Source organism: Bufo bufo, chromosome 6 (genome assembly GCF_905171765.1).
Source record: "Bufo bufo chromosome 6, aBufBuf1.1, whole genome shotgun sequence".
In the NCBI taxonomy this organism is placed as follows: Eukaryota; Metazoa; Chordata; class Amphibia; order Anura; family Bufonidae; genus Bufo; species Bufo bufo.
The window spans coordinates 275,734,270-275,751,868 of record NC_053394.1 but is presented as its reverse complement, the minus strand read 5'-3'; the positions used below and the strand labels follow the sequence as shown (position 1 = coordinate 275,751,868).

Below are 17,599 nucleotides of genomic sequence, written 5' to 3'. Positions count from 1 at the left end.
GGATGGCACTGTTATGGAGGGGATCTGTGGATGGCACTGTTATGGAGGGGATCTGTGGATGGCACTGTTATGGAGGGGATCTGTGGATGGCACTGTTATGGAGGGGATCTGTGGATGGCACCATTATGGAGGGGGATCTGTGGATGACACTGTTATGGGGGGGATCTGTGGATGGCACTGTTATGGAGGGGATCTGTGGATGGCACTGTTATGGGGGGATCTGTGGATGGCACTGTTATGGAGGGGATCTGTGGATGGCACTGTTATGGGGGGATCTGTGGATGGCACTGTTATAGAGGGGGATCTGTGGATGACACATACCGTATATAGCATCTTATGCTATGTGTCATCCACAGATACCCCTCCATAACAGTGCCATTCACAGATACCCTCCATAACAGTGCCATCCACAGATCCCCCCCATAACAGTCATCCACAGATCCCCCCATAACAGTGTCATCCACAGATCCCCCCATAACAGTGTCATCCACAGATCCCCCCATAACAGTGTCATCCACAGATCCCCCCCATAACAGTGTCATCCACAGATCCCCCTCCATAATGGTGCCATCCACAGATCCCCCTCCATAATGGTGCCATCCACAGATCCCCCCCATAAGTGTCATCCACAGACCCCCCGGCCCCCCCCATAAGTGTCATCCACATGACAGACCCCCCCCCATAACAGTGCCATCCACGGATCCCCCGCCCTCCCTATAACAGTGCCGTCATGACGTCATCCATATAGATCCCCCCCCGCCACTCACAGTAGTATACATTAATAAATCGGTGCAGCCGTGCAGGCTGCAGACAGTAACTTTAATTTTAGCACAGGCACAGCGCTCATCTCTTTACTAAAATACTACCTTACATTCAGCTCCTGCCTCCTCCCTCCACCCTCCAGTAACAAGTGCGGGCGGCAGCGCTCACTCACTGACGTCACGCGCCTGCGCCGCCTAGTGGGAGGAGCAGGCGTGTGACGTCAGTGAGTGAGCGCCGCCCCCACACTGCCTGCTGTTACTGGAGCCAGCCCACTGACAGCAAAAAAATTAAAATGGCTCGGGAGTCGGGAGTCGGCAGCCCGGGCCCCCCTGCCAGCCGGGCCCGGTACAACTGGGCCAGCTGTACTGGCCTATCAGCGGCCCTGGTTATTAGTGATAGAATTAAATCTTCAATGCCAGACAGATGTATGTAACAAAGCAGAGCAGAACATTGACTCCCTGCTACAGGTAAACACTCTCCTATGACTTTAACAACAATACACACTGAGAATGACAAGTGCTCTTATCAAAGTCTGAGCACAGTCCGTGTGTGTATCAGCTCAAGCATATCTAATAAGGCGTGAAGGTTTATGGTCTTGATTTGGAAGAAAACATCTAGCAATTGTGGAGTTTCGCTCTGGTAGATAGGGTAAGCGGACACAGTACAGAGGCAAAAGACAAGTTCTTTATGCAAAACTTCAGTGTTTTATTCACACTTGAGGCAAATGCACAAAACAATGCGTTACTTTGCAGTCTTGGTGTTTACTTCACACACAATGAAAAGTACAGTCGTCGCCAAAAGTTTTGAGAATGACACAAATATTAGTTTTCACAAAGTTTGCTGCTAAACTGCTTTTAGATCTTTGTTTCAGTTGTTTCTGTGATGTAGTGAAATATAATTACACGCACTTCATACGTTTCAAAGGCTTTTATCGACAATTCCATGACATTTATGCAAAGAGTCAGTATTTGCAGTGTTGGCCCTTCTTTTTCAGGACCTCTGCAATTCGACTGGGCATGCTCTCAATCAACTTCTGGGCCAATTCCTGACTGATAGCAACCCATTCTTTCATAATCACTTCTTGGAGTTTGTCAGAATTAGTGGGTTTTTGTTTGTTCACCCGCCTCTTGAGGATTGACCACAAGTTCTCAATGGGATTAAAATCTGGGGAGTTTCCAGGCCATGGACCCAAAATGTCAACGTTTTGGTCCCCGAGCCACTTAGTTATCACTTTTGCCTTATGGCACGGTGCTCAATCGTGCTGGAAAATGCATTGTTCTTCACCAAACTGTTGTTGGATTGTTGGAAGAATTTGCTGTTGGAGGGTGTTTTGGTACCATTCTTTATTCATGGCTGTGTTTTTGGGCAAAATTGTGAGTGAGCCCACTCCCTTGGATGAGAAGCAACCCCACACATGAATGGTCTCAGGATGCTTTACCGTTGGCATGACACAGGACTGATGGTAGCGCTCACCTTTTCTTCTCCAGACAAGCCTTTTTCCAGATGCCCCAAACAATCGGAAAGAGGCTTCATCGGAGAATATGACTTTGCCCCAGTCCTCAGCAGTCCATTCACCAAACTTTCTGCAGAAGATCAATCTGTCCCTGATGTTTTTTTTGGAGAGAAGTGGCTTCTTTGCTGCCCTTCTTGACACCAGGCCATCTTCCAAAAGTCTTCGCCTCACTGTGCGTGCAGATGCGCTCACACCTGCCTACTGCCATTTCTGAGCAAGCTCTGCACTGGTGGCACTCCGATCCCGCAGCTGAATCCTCTTTAGGAGACGATCCTGGCGCTTGCTGGACTTTCTTGGACGCCCTGAAGCCTTCTTAACAAGAATTGAACCTCTTTCCTTGAGGTTCTTGATGATCCTATAAATTGTTGATTGAGGTGCAATCTTAGTAGCCACAATATCCTTGCCTGTGAAGCCATTTTTATGCAACGCAATGATGGCTGCACGCGTTTCTTTGCAGGTCACCATGGTTAACAATGGAAGAACAATGATTTCAAGCATCACCCTCCTTTTAACATGTCAAGTCTGCCATTTTAACCCAATCAGCCTGACATAATGATCTCCAGCCTTGTGCTCCTCAACATTCTCACCTAAGTTAACAAGACGATTACTGAAATGATCTCAGCAGGTCGTTTAATGACAGCAATGAAATACAGTGGAAAGGTTTTTTTGGGATTAAGTTAATTTTCATGGCAAAGAAGGACTATGCAATTCATCTGATCACTCTTCATAACATTCTGGAGTATATGCAAATTGCTATTATAAAAACTTAAGCAGCAACTTTTCCAATTTCCAATATTTATGTCATTCTCAAAACTTTTGGCCACGACTGTACATCTTGGTGTTACTTCACACAAATTGGAAAGTTCATATAAGACAAGTCACCTTGATGTCAGTTCTGCCTCCAGCAGTCCACGGCAGGCTTTAGGTGTCCTGTTTCCTCGGCCCATGGGTCTCAGTCTTCCAACCTGGCACCAAGCCTCAGATCCCAACACAGAGATCCTGCTGTTGAGCCCAGCTGCCTATTTAAGGACAGCCAGGTGCTGCCAAAAACCTGGACCGGCAATTAAAATCCCGTCCAGTATTTGACTCCACCTGGCTGCAAATTAGCCCAGCAGCACACGCTGGGAGGAAAATACCTGTTTTCCCAGACCATTTCCTTCACTGTGTCACACAATACACACGCATAACACAACAGTGTTCAGGAACATCAGATTTAAAAAACTTATATCAAGAAAACTGAGAACAGATCTCTTTAAAAAAAAATAGGAAAGAATCCATGATTTGGCATTTGCCTATAGCACTGCTATGTCTGGTAGTATCTGTGGTAGGTTCATACTGGCTGAGCATACCAGATGATCCTCTATAGGACCAGGCTCCACTAGGCTCTAATTTTTGGGTTGGTTCTCATATTATGACCTAGTTTATAACCAACACTGCACTGTAGACACTTGCCACCCGCCACTGCCATTTAACAGAGGGAGGAGGCTATGGCTTCCAGGGACCAAACAAAGACCCCCAGGTACACCATGTTACCACATCTATTATGCCTTGCCAGAAGCAGAGCCTCATAGAATGCTTGTCAGCGTTATTGCTGACATGCATCATACAGTTAATAACAATGAGTTATTGTGCATAACTAATGCATAAGTATTGCAGTGTATTATATGAGAAATAATTTTAAATAGTTTAACTTTTTTTTAAAATAAGAAATAGAAAAGAAAAAAATGCAAAAGCCCTTTCTATTTACCGTAAATTGCTTTATTATATGCAATAAGAAAAATGTATGCATAATTGATATAGCCGCATCTGTAATGGACTCTGTAATGGACCGATAATATATTATTATTATTTAAAATTAATTGTAAAAAATGTAAAAAAAAATGCCAGAATTCCTGTTTTTTGTTCATCACACCTCCAGCAAAAACAGAATAAAACAAATTGATCCACAAATTGGCATATGTCTAAAATGAAATTTTAGAATGAAAATGTTAACTCATCCCTCAAAAAAAACATAAAAAACACGCCAAAACAAAAACATTAAAAAAATTAGGGCTCAAAAGTAGGAATGTAATTTATATACAAAACTATATAAATTTTGTATCACCGTAAAAGCAGTACCTTTCAGAATAAAGTTAACATGTTGTTTATACCACATGGACATAACTACGGGGGCAATTTTTTTATGATTGCATTTAACTTGATTTTGGGCTAAAAATATTTTTTTCTATTGGTCTTTATTAAAAATTTTCTGCAGTTTTTGTCATAAAGGGTTAAGCTTTAACCTAGCCATGAGCATCTTACTTTTACTTTGTGCCGTCATCTGATAAACCTTATCTCTAAATTACTAACAGCTTATAAACTTATTTAAGCCACATGCTTATCATTAATCTAAGAATTTAGCTATAATGAGTGTTTATGAGCTCTCAGGAGATCAGAGATAAGTTTTACATGAGCCGTCAGAGGAGCCAATAGCCTGCCAATAGAGAATCTCAACCCTGTACAGTGAAAGTGGATGAAAAATGGTAATAAAGATAAAATTAAAACATTATATTTAGCTCAAAATGAATACAATGCAATTATAAAAAATGCCCCCAAAGGTGTCCATAGCCTTCAAATGAATAAAAGTTTTTAAATGCATTCAATCTAGCAGATGCAGGTAATACCTCTGAGACCCGCATCCATCTCCAGAGCAGAGGTAATCCAACCCATGATCTGCCTGGTGAATCAGCTTCTGACCACTACATCCAGATGGAGACTGAATGGGTCCCAGAGGTTAACTCTCATTATCCACAATACAAACAGCACATCTATAATACCTTGACATGTGTGGTTATCCTCAGACAGGATAAGCCCCCGAGGACACAGACACTGGTATGAATCACCAGATGGCGCACAGGTGTGACTGCAGCCTCCATTGTCGTGCTGACATCCCTCAATATCTAGTAGAGATGTAACATGCAGAAACATGAAAAACATAAAACTTAAACATTCCAAAAACCTGAAATAACAGCAAATACACAAAGTTGGAGAAAACACATAGCAAAAGTTTGAATAGTATGCAGGCTATTTTAAAGGGGCAATTCCGTCAAATAAAATTGATCAAACTATAATAAAAAAAAATTAAAAAAATGGGTGGATGGTTTTCTACATTTTTTGAAGTCACTATGTATTCTACATTCCTGTCCTTTAACTTCCTCTTTGTTTGGACTTTCAGCATGACAAACAGCCTTGTCTGATATTCTCATTCAGACCATCACTGCGGTCAGAGAGGGAAGGGGATGAGTGACTCAATTAGAAATTCACACATTACACTAATCAATATAATGCTCTTCTGTGGGCATCTTTATTTAGGTATTCCAAAAGAACAACAGAGCTGTCCATACCTACCATTATCATTAGGATTACTTTTCAGATATCATCTTCCCCTCACAGCAACACTAACCTGACAATAGTCTTTACTTTTCAATGTTATAGTATTGATGAAATTATGAAAAAAAAAAAATTTGAAAAAAAATATATGCAAAAGTTAAATTAAAAAAAAATTCTGTATGCATATTGCGATTTTTTTTTAAATGCCCCTTTCTGATGGAAGGTTTGCCTATCTCATCCATTAGGGGCATATGCTCCATCTCTAGAACGGAGCCTACAAAGTGAAGGAGAGAGGACCGTGCATGTGCGGCTTCCCTCCATTCATTTCAATGGAAGTCCTGAAAAAAGCCGAGTGTGCTGTTTTTGGAGGTTTCAAAGAAACGAATGGGAAGCGTACCATGCAAGCGCGTCCTCTGCTCCATTCACTTCCATGCGGTTGACGGCCAACGCTCATCTATTTTTGGCAGTCCAACAGAAATGAATGAAGGGTGGTGCTCAGTCCACTCTTCTTCATTTTGCAGGCTCCATTCTAGATATGTACGGCTCCCAGATGTGGGACTCCTAGCGATATGCCTCCAATGTATGAGATGGGCCAACCCCTTTAAGCTATACTGACTGGGAGGTTTGAAAACAATACCTAAAGAAGCATTACCATTTTTTCAAGTATCTTTTTACTGAATAAATTCTTTTTTAGACTGTTCGTTTATTGTTATAGTAGGGGGTATCCAAATTGCCCACATTCACTAAATGTGGGCAAACATATACCAAAAGTTATACTTTTAGATTTTGCCAGTAAGATCTTAACGGGAAGCAAGAACAGACAAAGATAATAATAATAATTATACTCATCATCATCATAAATGAAGTACCCCTATGAGTCTTAAAAAATGTGTGATCCTTGTTCCATAAACTGGAATTTTTTGGGTAATAATTGGTTATGTCTGACAGCAGACTGAAGATAAACTGCTGTCGGTTTCCAAGAGCAACCAGCAAAATTTTGACAGAAGACATGAATATGAAAAAGACATGAACTAATTGAAGTTTATCAGAAAACGAATAAAGAAAATAGTTCGGAATGTTTCTCAACTATTAATGTGGATTCAGCCACAGGAAGAAAATGAAAATGTTTTCACCTTCACACGTTTTGCCGTCTCTCCCAAGCACTCGTCCCTTTCCACAATCACAACGATGGGAGTTCTTCAGATTGACACAGATCTCGCTGCAACCACCATTATCATGCTCACATTCATTTTCATCTGCAATACATATAGACAAGAAACTTGGCGTATGGCTGAAGTCATGTCCATTTTCATTCTTATTCATCTATTTATTATTTTTCTCTATTAAATAGCACATTGGAAAACAATAGATTTCCCACAGTATGTTTAGTATAAGTCTATACTAAGAGATCCTCATGTGATAGGAGATTGCTGCCTGTTATAAATAAACTGCAGAATTTTACATTTCATGATGATTTTAAGTGTGAATTTGTCCAAGGGGATTCAATGGAGATGACATAGAATTGGGGGTATTTGTTGAATTGCTGATATCACAGAATTTAGGATCTTTGCGTCCATCCTCTGTCCCTTCTGCATCTTTTCTTGTGCTATATGTCCTTTACAAGTGAGATTAGCAATTCCTGGCTGTACTATTTTTCTTGAAGTTGCCATATTTCTAATTTAATTCTGCTAAAATAAATGACTGGATCACTAATAGCTGCTGGCAGATGATTTTTCCATCGTGCATCAAGTCATGGGGCTATAAATCAGACAGTACTCAGAGTCTGTTCTTTTGGCAGATGAAACTAAAAATATTCCAGGTCCTTCCCATATAGTGTTCTAGCCTGCTCATTCTTTATCTCTAGAAGGGCATTGCTGATTATCCACTTAGTCTTAAAACGCTCCCCCTCGCCCCATATATCAGATCCACATAAGACAGGAGCTTAATGACTCATAAGAGAGGGTAATGCTCCAAACCAAAGTGTACATAAAGACTTAGAACCAGAGCCGGACTTGGACTGAAATTCAGCTCTGGCATTTTAAAACAGACAGGCCCACTCACTGTATTGTGAATTTGAAATATATTTGTGGGCCCCCCTCCTCCGCACTAATGGCATATTTGAATGGACATTACATTCAGCACTATCCAGTGACGTCTCCTCTAATGTAGACATTCTCTTTCCCCATCTTGTCCATTCGGAGCAGACCACCTTGATGACTTCTTTCAGCTGTGTCTTGTCTCTGCAGTTTGTCACACAGACATCTTAGATTCCTTACTTTTCCATCATCCCTGCTACCCCCAATTCTGTGGAAGTTGTGCTCTCCAATGCCCCCAAATACCATACTGAAGAAATAGCAGTACCATATAGACAGTATCGGACTGGGGTGACTAGGGTCCACCTATAAAATTAATTCTGGGGGCCCAATGTATAGCTACATGCAAGTACAACCTGCTCACACAGCAGCAAGACTCTCAAGATGGTTGATTATGGGGTCCTGCAGCGACTTCAAGAAGGAAGGCCCTGGGGAAAGAGGATACTGGCTGGCATTCTTTGTGCCTAGCAGTCATCTCTGCCACCTGATGTGTCTATGATAATAAACTGCGAAGTCTCTTAAATAATCTACACAGTTTTTTATAGGGACACATAGTTGTTTGATATGCTTTAAGCTGCATATTCGTGTTTGTACAGGGGTGGAACGGCCGTTGACTGTACAGGAAAATTTCCCAGTCATCCGATGTCCATGGGGCCACCTGAGCCCTCCTCATTGCCGCCAGCTGGATACATAATGCTCATGCTTTCAGGTACTTATGCACATGGCCGGCAGCCTCAGTACGGTGATATAGCTGAATTCTATAGTGTGGGTGGCAGCATTTTGTGCTGCACTGTGATATTTGGTTCTGCTGGGGCGGTATTATGTGCTTCACTATGGTATTACCAGTCCCATCTACTGTCAATTTGGATCCGCTTACAGCATGGGGCCTCTTTTAGCTTTTTTCCAGGGCCACTTTAAGTTCCCAGTCTGGCCCTGCATATGTAGTGCAGTGAGCCATGTGTCACTTGTGCTAGGGGTGGCAGACTGAGGGGCCCCCCCCTTGCTCAAGGACCCACCAGGGGATTCACCTGTTCCCCTGTGGGCCAGTCCGAGCTTGCATACAGATATTACCTCAAATACTTCCTAAAAGTGCACCCATTAAAAGTAGTACCCTCCATATTACACCCTGTAATAATAATAATGCCCACCCCCCCACAGTACCACCAGTATAAATAATGCCCCATAGTACCCTCAGTATTAATAAGGCCCCCAATAGGACCCTAAAATTCTCCCAGTAGCAAGTAAGTTTTCGTGTCCCCCTGTACTGCCCCATTACTTATAATGTCCTCCTGTAGTGCCTGAGTAGTAATAAGGCCCTCTATAGTGCCCCAGAAGTTATAATGCACCCATGTAGTGCCCCCAGTAATTATAATGCTCCCTATATTGACCTAGTACTTATGGCCCTCTGTAGTGTCTCCAGTAGTTATAGTGTCCCCCTGAAGTGTCCTCAGTAGTTAAACAGCCCCCCTGTATTGCCCCGGTGACAGGAAATAAATACTCACCTGAGTCCCCCTTCATGCTTTACTCTGCAAGGCAGGCCACAGGCCTCTTTTGGCCTACGAGCTAAGATGCCCAAGTCCAAACGCAGGCGGTTGCGATGATGTCATTGCTTTGAGACTGCCTGCAGTGCCTTATAGGCTTCAGGCTAGTGGCCTGTGAGAGTGAATGGTGGGGAGGGGAACAATTGGTTCCTTGCCCTGCCGCACTGTTCAACTGTATCTCCGTTCTAAGGATGGCAATACAGTTGTATCTATGGTGACCATTACTTTCGGGGCCCTGGGCAAAACATCTGGGGCCCAAGCTGGGGATGTTTTGGCCTAGTGATGCTCCAGCAGGCGGCCCATCTGTAAATTGCCAGAATTTCCAGATGGTCAATCTGGCCTTGTTTAGGGCCCTTTTAGACAGGCCGAGGATTGGGTCAATATTGGGAATGAACGATCGGACGCTCCTGTAACGGTGCCATCAATCATCCAACAAATGAGCCAAATTTCTGCCATTGAGAGAGAGTTGGGAAGCCACCATAAATATTGGATGATTAGCTCATCCCATCACAATTAGTGGGTCCAGCTAAAATACATCTAATGTGCATAGCCAGAGGATGGGTCATTAGTTAATGGGGTTTTACAAGTGTTTTTTATTGATCGACATTTGGGACCCCCGCCAATCTGCTGTTTGAGAAGGCAGCAGTGCTCGCAGTTCTCCCTGCTCACCAAGCACAGTGCTGTATATTGTATAGTTGCAGTGCTTGGTATCGCAGCTCAGCCACATTAACTTCAATGGGGCTGAGCTGCACCTAGGCCATGTGACCTTGGAACGGTGTAGGAAAATCTGGAGAAGGCTGTGGTACTACTGCGAGCACCGGTGCCTTCTCAAACAGCTGATCGATGGGGGTCACCCACCGATCAGATACTGAAGACCTATCCAGAGGATAAGTAATCAGTAAAAAAACGCATAGAAAACCCCTTTAAAAAGTCTCGAGAAACTCCTTTAAAAAAGATACACAACAATATTATGTAAAATATGACCCCCCACTGTTATATGTTACAATACTGCTGTGGGTAATTTTGCTTCAGTGTGTATAAAATATAATACAGTCTTCCGATTACATGTCTATTTTTGATGAGCACCAGGAAGCAACTTTCCTCATCATGGCCCAAGATCAGCGCATTGCAATGAACACCAAATATGCATATCATCTCACATTTCATTTGCCAGGGTCGTTTAGCCATGAAAGCATCATGGAATTTGGTGTGAAAATATAAAAGGAAAAGTAAATATGCCTGAAGAATAATCCCGTGCACCTCCCTTGATTATGTGTATGGCTTATTAGGAAACGAGCATGACTAAATTAATGGGTCTTGGCTAAGGATGCAACAATGTGTGCAAAGTAAACCAACCAATAGGTGGTTTAAAGTTAGACCTGCACTTTAGACAGGATTCGTATGTCTGACTGACTTGTTTAGATCCACAGGCTAAAATGGTCACCAACGTTTCATAAATCAATAGTACAGTAGAATATAAGAGACTTTGTAATATATCTTATCAGAGAAAAATGCCTTTTTCCCCCCTCTAGCAGCTCATTTCCACCCATAGATGTCTATGGGTAGCATGTGTGTGTGTCCTGCTTCCCTGCCCACATTTAGTGATTGAAAGTTTTCCTTCTATGAGTTTGTAAAGTGAGAGCTGTCAACCACTCTGTATGGAAGGGGAAAGCAGTTATATAGTGTTTTACATGACTATATTGAATCTAGTCAGAAAACTGTATATACCAATCTCAGCATCTCCTTCATATCATGTACTGCCCTCAGATAGGTACCATAGGAGACCTGACAAATCCACTTTAAGGTGGCCAAGAGAAGGGCTCGGGTGGCCCCATGGGCATTGGCCCACAGGAAATTTCCCCTATAGGGTCTATGGCCAGTCCGCCTCTGAACTTGAAAGATTTTCTTGTACCGTTAAGAAATAGGCTAAAGATTCCCTTCTTACCCAGACATGTTTGCCGATCAGGACCGAGAACTGTCCCAGAACTGCATACACAATCTCCAGTGTCCAGACAGGTTCCTCCACACTCCATCACGTCGCAGATATCGTAGAAGTCTAAATAACAGATACCATGTTAAAGGGAAACTCTAGCAATCCCACATCAGCTTACAAACCACAATATACATTATTTTGTCATGATGTAGGTGACATCTTTATGCTGCTTATTCCTGCGGTGGCACGCGGTGAGACATGTACTTTTTACATATTGTTATGTAGAGCAATGTGTTACAATACGCCATTGAACCATTTCCACCTCACTGATGTAGCTGAACGGGCTACAGGGAAGCAAGAATATATGCAAATCTTTCCAAATGTGTAGATGTTTTCCATAGAACAACCTACAGAGTTCAGAACAAGACAAGATTAAACCAACCGGGTCTACCACATTAGATATAAACCAAAAATACCATGCCACCTCCATCTTATAGGCTGACTGATATTTAGAAAAAATATAGCTTTTCACTCTGAAGTTGTACTAAAAGATTCTAAAATGGTAAAAATCCAAAAGTTGTATTACACAGATAATGTTGGACTGTGCAAGGACACCCCCCCCCCTCCAAACAGGTACCATTCATCTGGAATATATATGTTGAGGAATGACACATCATAGACTCTTTAGAATAGATGCTCGAGGATAGTTATTACAAAGGGGATGCAAGTGGTTAATAAGAAAGATATCTATCAGGAGAAATTACAGATCCTCTTTAAAGGGGTTCTCGCATGAAATAGGAGCAGGTCTGACCACTGTGACCCTGTAAATGTATAGCTGACCACATTGCCTTCATAAAAAGACAAGCAGATCCAACAAGAAACAAATAGGTATGATGCTTTCCTAACAGGTGAGACAGTGGTTGGAGTTCCAACAAACTGGAGATTCTACTGATCTACTATCACTGTCTATCATGAGATAGTTGTTCCAAGGTTGCGATGTATTAACAATTCCTTTACCCATCCCATATGTCACCGCTCCTGCATTTTACAAGTTAAAAGTCATTAGTGACTAGTGAAGAATAGAGAACTTACGTCCACAATAGACATGGAAGCAAACATTTGGCTTTGTTAGTCGGTAGACATAATATCCTCCTGGGCAGGCCTTGATATCCACAGTTGTGTTCCACTGGCAGCAGTTATTACTGAAACTGGCACAGGCTTGTCTTTGCACAATGCCCTCCGATTCACTTGGGTGACTCCCATTAAGCCAGATTGGGGCATGTGTGCCACAGTGGTTTTCTGGTATACAAAATGTTGGCATAGCGTCCCCAGCCATGCCAGTGAACCGATACCACTCTCCATCCAGGTGGTTGTCGCACATTGGTTTGTCTTGGGATTCATTAAATATGTGGTCTGTGTTTCTCCAAGGCTCATTCAGACTTATATAAGCCGAACATGGGTCCAAGGCTTGAAATAAGGGAGAGATGTCAACACAGGATATTTAGAAATGTCTACTGTATAGGGTCAGCTATGAACAGCATACAGAAATACAAATGTCCTTTATAAAAATGCAAAAAAGATTAAATACATTGCTCATACATTGACGTTTATAGTACAGTAACATGCATCCATCCATATATAAAAGAAAAATATTACTGAAAGCTAATATATACCTGCAGTATATAGCTCTCTGGGGCTATATTGTTTTTGGACTGTAAAAGCTCTCTGCATTACGCTTAAAGGGTTTTCTGAGATTTTCATATTGATGGTCTGTCCTTGGTAAAGATCATAAATATCTGTTTGGCAGGGGTCTTGACACCCAGTTGTTTGAAGAGGCTGCAGCATTACGGTCAGTGCTGCAGCCTCCTCCTAGGCCTGTGATGTCATGTTCATTGGTCACATGGCCTAGGCGCATTGACTTGAATGGCACTGAGCTGCAATACCAAGTACAGCCACTATCCAATCAATGGCGCTTTGCTTGGTGAGCTGTGAATAGGCTGTGACCTCCTCAAACAGCTGTTCGACTAGGGTGCCAGGAGTCAGACTACCGCTGATCTGATGTTGATGACCTATCCTTAGGATAGGTCATCAATATTAAACACCTGAAAAACCCTTTTAAAAGGGGTTACCCATAATTAAAAAAAACATGCACATGGTATAGGTGATAAATGTGTAGGAAGCATTAGTCTATGGAACTAACGTCAACCTCACAGACATCAAATGGAGTGGAAGGGTGCATGTGTGGCCCCCACTCCATTCAAACTTCTCTGGAATGGGTGGCTTGGGACCATTAGTGATCAGTGGGTGTCCTGATGATAATACAATCATCACCATTCCTGTGAATTTGTGATGTGATTCGTGATGTTTTTTGTTGGATAACCTTTTTAGGTAATTAGTTTGCATACAGTTCGATTTAAAGGGGTCTGACTCATGTAAGGAATGTAAGAAATGTAAGGAAATAATAAATGTAAATGTAAGGAAATAATAAAAGATCGGCTACCCACCAAGTTAAAAAGGTTTGCCAAATAAAAATATTTTCCAAAAAGCCCCTAAACTATTCATATGTGAGATCATAACTTAGTCCTGCCATGCAGAAAAACGCCTCCTAGTTCCCACCCGTGGACTATGTAAATCCATACAAGATGACGTGATACACCCTGGATGGATCCTCTTCTGTGCTTGAACTAAACATGTTCATTTACTGTTCATCCAGGGACAGCATAGAAAGTGGTAACATGGGTGAATCACGGCACTGCCGCCATCTCGGGCCTATGGACACAGCAGTTGAGGACCGTCGGTATTACATAGTTCACAGATGGGCACCATTGCCCTTTTGCTTCACAGCAAGGCCAAGTTATGTGCATATGTACAGTATGTCACACGAAAAATAGATTAGGGGCTTCTGGAAAATATTTTTACAAATTGGCCAACTCGTTTAACCAACCAGAGTTTCCAGCACTGTCGCTCTGAGATTACAGGCTGCAGTGGTGATGTATCTGTATACAGCATGTGACCGTTGGAGCCAATCGCTGTCCTCAGTGATCTTGTGACATATACTGCTGAGGCCAGTGACTGACTGCAGTGGTTACAGGGCCGGTGCTACCATAAGGCAGACCAAGCTGCTGCCTTAGGGCGCACCCTGGGGGAGGGCGGAAAAATGTGACATGGAGGGGGAGAAATGTGACATGGAGGGCTGATGTGACATAGGGGGGTGATTTGACATGGAGGGGGAGAAATGTGACATGGGGGCATGATGGCTGACATGGGGTCATGATGGCTTACATGGGGGGCTGATGGCTGACATGGGGGGCTAATGGCTGACATGGCGGCATGATGGCTGACATGGGGGGCTGATGGATGGGGGCTGATGTCTGACATGGGGGTCTGATCTGAAGTCTGATTAACATTGGGGGTCTGATTGGGGCTGTTAGCTGAGGTTTGATTAGCATTGGGGGTCTGATTGCTGGTCTGACCTGAGGTGTAATGGAAAATAATTTTTTTCTTATTATCCTCCTCTAAAACCTAGGTGTGTCTTAGAGGGCGAAAAATACGGTCCTCAAACTAGTGATTGTCTGAAGCAGAGAGAAGATACCAGGACCACACAGAGGAGAAGCCAGCTGCTGCAGACGGGACCAGGGCCAGGTGAGCTGCGAGGGGGAAGGGCGCCAAAAAGTAGCTTCGCTTGTGTTGGCAAAAATCCTTGCACCGGCCCTGAGTGGTTACATGCCATAGACTGCTATGTCACTGCTGCAGTCTGTATACACAGATCGGAGCTATGGATTGGAGTGATAGCACTGGAAATGATGGGGGACTAATAAATATATGTTCCTCTATTATTTTATCACATTTAAGAGCACTTGCCTCTTTTCCAAGATGGTAACATTACAAATAACGAAATGTATGATAACTGTGCTGGGCATGGACTTTAATAGTGAACACATTACATTTTTGACAAATTAAGTCATTTGCTAAAAGATCAAAGTCATCTTTAAGCTAAACTAACTTGTAATTAGGTTTAATTATAAAGTGAATCTTAATTAAGCAGCTGCCAAGTTGATAGCAGTTATGACTATATGTTAATCACTTGTACTTTGTTGGCTTATCCTGTCTGAATAACACTGTCAAACCAGAAAATACTTCCATACCCAAACACAGCATGAATGGTGCACCATCCACCCCATTTACAGTAGGTATATGATACAGAGTTTAATTTACAGCAATTTAGACAGGCAGTGCCTACTAGGGTCCATCGCCAACCTCTGTTTAAGAGTATGAAAGTTTTGATTGTTACCACCACCATGCATCAATTCTGAAGGGTTCCAGATAACCTTAAAGGAAACCTGTCAACAACTTTATGCTGACCTCACTGTGGGCAGCATATAATAGTAACAGAAATGCTGATTTCAGCAGTGTGTCACTCATGAGCTAAAAGTAAGTGGTTGCTGAGAACCAGCATCATAATCATTGAAGCCCAGGCCTTGAGAAGAGTCAAATCTACCTGAGAAGAGTCCTGGTTATTCATAATCTCCTGCTCTCCCCGGCCACCTGCTGATGATTGGCAGTTGTCTCCTAGACAGAGAGGGAGAAAACTAGGTAGAAGCCTGTCAGTCATCAGCAGGTGGGCAGGGAGGGCAGGAATTCATGAATAACCAGGACTCTTCTCAGGTGGCCGTGACTCTTCTCCAGGCCCAGTCTGATTGTGATGTTGGTTCTCGGCAACCACTTACTTTTAACTTATAAATGACAGACCGCTGAAATCAACTCACCTGTCTCTACTTTATTCTGTCATTAGTATGGACAGCACAAAGTTGATGACAGGTTCCCTTTAATGAAGAAGTTGTGGTAGAAGAATATTTTTCTATAAGGCTGTGTTTTCATACATTGCAGTTTAGGTGCAGTTTTTGAGTTTTCTTTTATAGTCAAAACTTGGACTGGATGTACTTCTCTCTGCTTTCAGGATCCATTCCAAAATCCAATCCTATCGGGGTAGGACTGTCCACTCGTAGGATCTTCCAGTGGGCGCTGGCTCTGATGCAATAGTGGGACCCAAAAGTCTTGGAGAAAAAAATAAATAAATTGGAGCTGCCTTTAGAGACAGTCACTTGCCACTAAGGTCTATGTCTATGATTCAAAACCTATTAGACGTTATTGGTGATATATTGTAGGTGTTGAGTTCTGAGAACAATTTCCTCTGGTGGGCCCAAGGAACCCCAGTCTGACACAAAATCCAACCAAAAACTGCAGCAAAATTACACTGCATAAATATAGCCTTATAGTATACATATAAGGAATATGAGGAAAAATCACCATGAGGATACCACAGTTCTTGTAAACATCTAAAAATTATACATGTTCTCTCTACAAACCAAGGACGAAAATATGGAGAATGCCTAGAGTACTACTAGCGTCTTTTGTCTTTCCTATATACTTTACTTTATTAATACTTTATTAAAGGGATTGTCCAATAATATGCTTTAATAGCCCAATGAGATTGGATCATTATATAACTGGGTGCTGTAAATGCAACACTTGATGAAGATCTGATGACAACTATGGAGAAAACAAAGTGCTACAGCTGCTTTATTCCCAGCACTGGTGGGGAAGGGGGGCACTGGGCACCAATGAAGTAAACATAAATGGCACATCTAGTCAATGTGTCAGCAGTGCATATTATGGGACAACCACTTCATACATGAGAGATCTTAGGCATTATTAGGGCTACTTGTCTCAGCAACCACTACTCAACATCCCCTTTTGACACGTAACATAACGTAACGCAAACATAAATATAAATTATATATATATATATATATATACATATACAAACATACACATATATATATATATATATATATATATATTATATGTATATACACATCCCCACATCCTTAATTAGAGCTGCACCCAGACAAGATCTCCAGCATGTATTAGCTTATAAAAATCTAATGTACAGTTCAACAAACATGTAGTATTCATGTTCTTTGACTTTGTTTTAGGAAATTAATGCTACTCACCTAAGGGGGTCACTTGATTAAATCTGAAGTAGAAACAGAAGGCCAGGAGAAAAAGCATTTTTTTTTAATCCAAGTGTAAGCTGACGACCTGGACCTGATGCTCCTTGTAAGGAACCTTGTCAGATGGTCTCTGTCCTCTCTGCCTCTGAGGCGCAGATGATCTTGTTTTTCTTTATTTATCACTATAACCTCTACCTTATCATTTTCAGTGGACACATTATCAGAAGGAAGAGGATGAAATGGGCTAAACCTCTGACCCTTCAAGCAGAGATCTGCCTTGTAAACAAGGATATTTTTACGGATTGATCCTGATGTCTCATCCTCCCATTGTCTTCACATGCTGGAATTCTCCAAATGATACATGTTATCCACAA

General features: G+C 42.2%; 1 protein-coding gene across 1 annotated transcript in view; it reads right to left on the bottom strand.

The window, feature by feature from the left end:
- Positions 1-17,399, bottom strand: part of OIT3 (oncoprotein induced transcript 3) — a 35,831-nt gene extending 18,432 nt beyond the window's left edge. The window contains exons 1-5 of the mRNA XM_040439010.1: positions 17,226-17,399; positions 12,304-12,678; positions 11,224-11,334; positions 6,778-6,900; positions 5,092-5,214 (exon numbers count right to left, since the gene is read on the bottom strand). Coding sequence (XP_040294944.1) covers positions 5,092-5,214; positions 6,778-6,900; positions 11,224-11,334; positions 12,304-12,678; positions 17,226-17,283 — 790 coding nt within the window. The 5' untranslated portion in view covers positions 17,284-17,399. The remainder of the gene's footprint in view (positions 1-5,091; positions 5,215-6,777; positions 6,901-11,223; positions 11,335-12,303; positions 12,679-17,225) is intronic.
- Between the last annotated feature and the right edge of the window lie 200 nt (positions 17,400-17,599).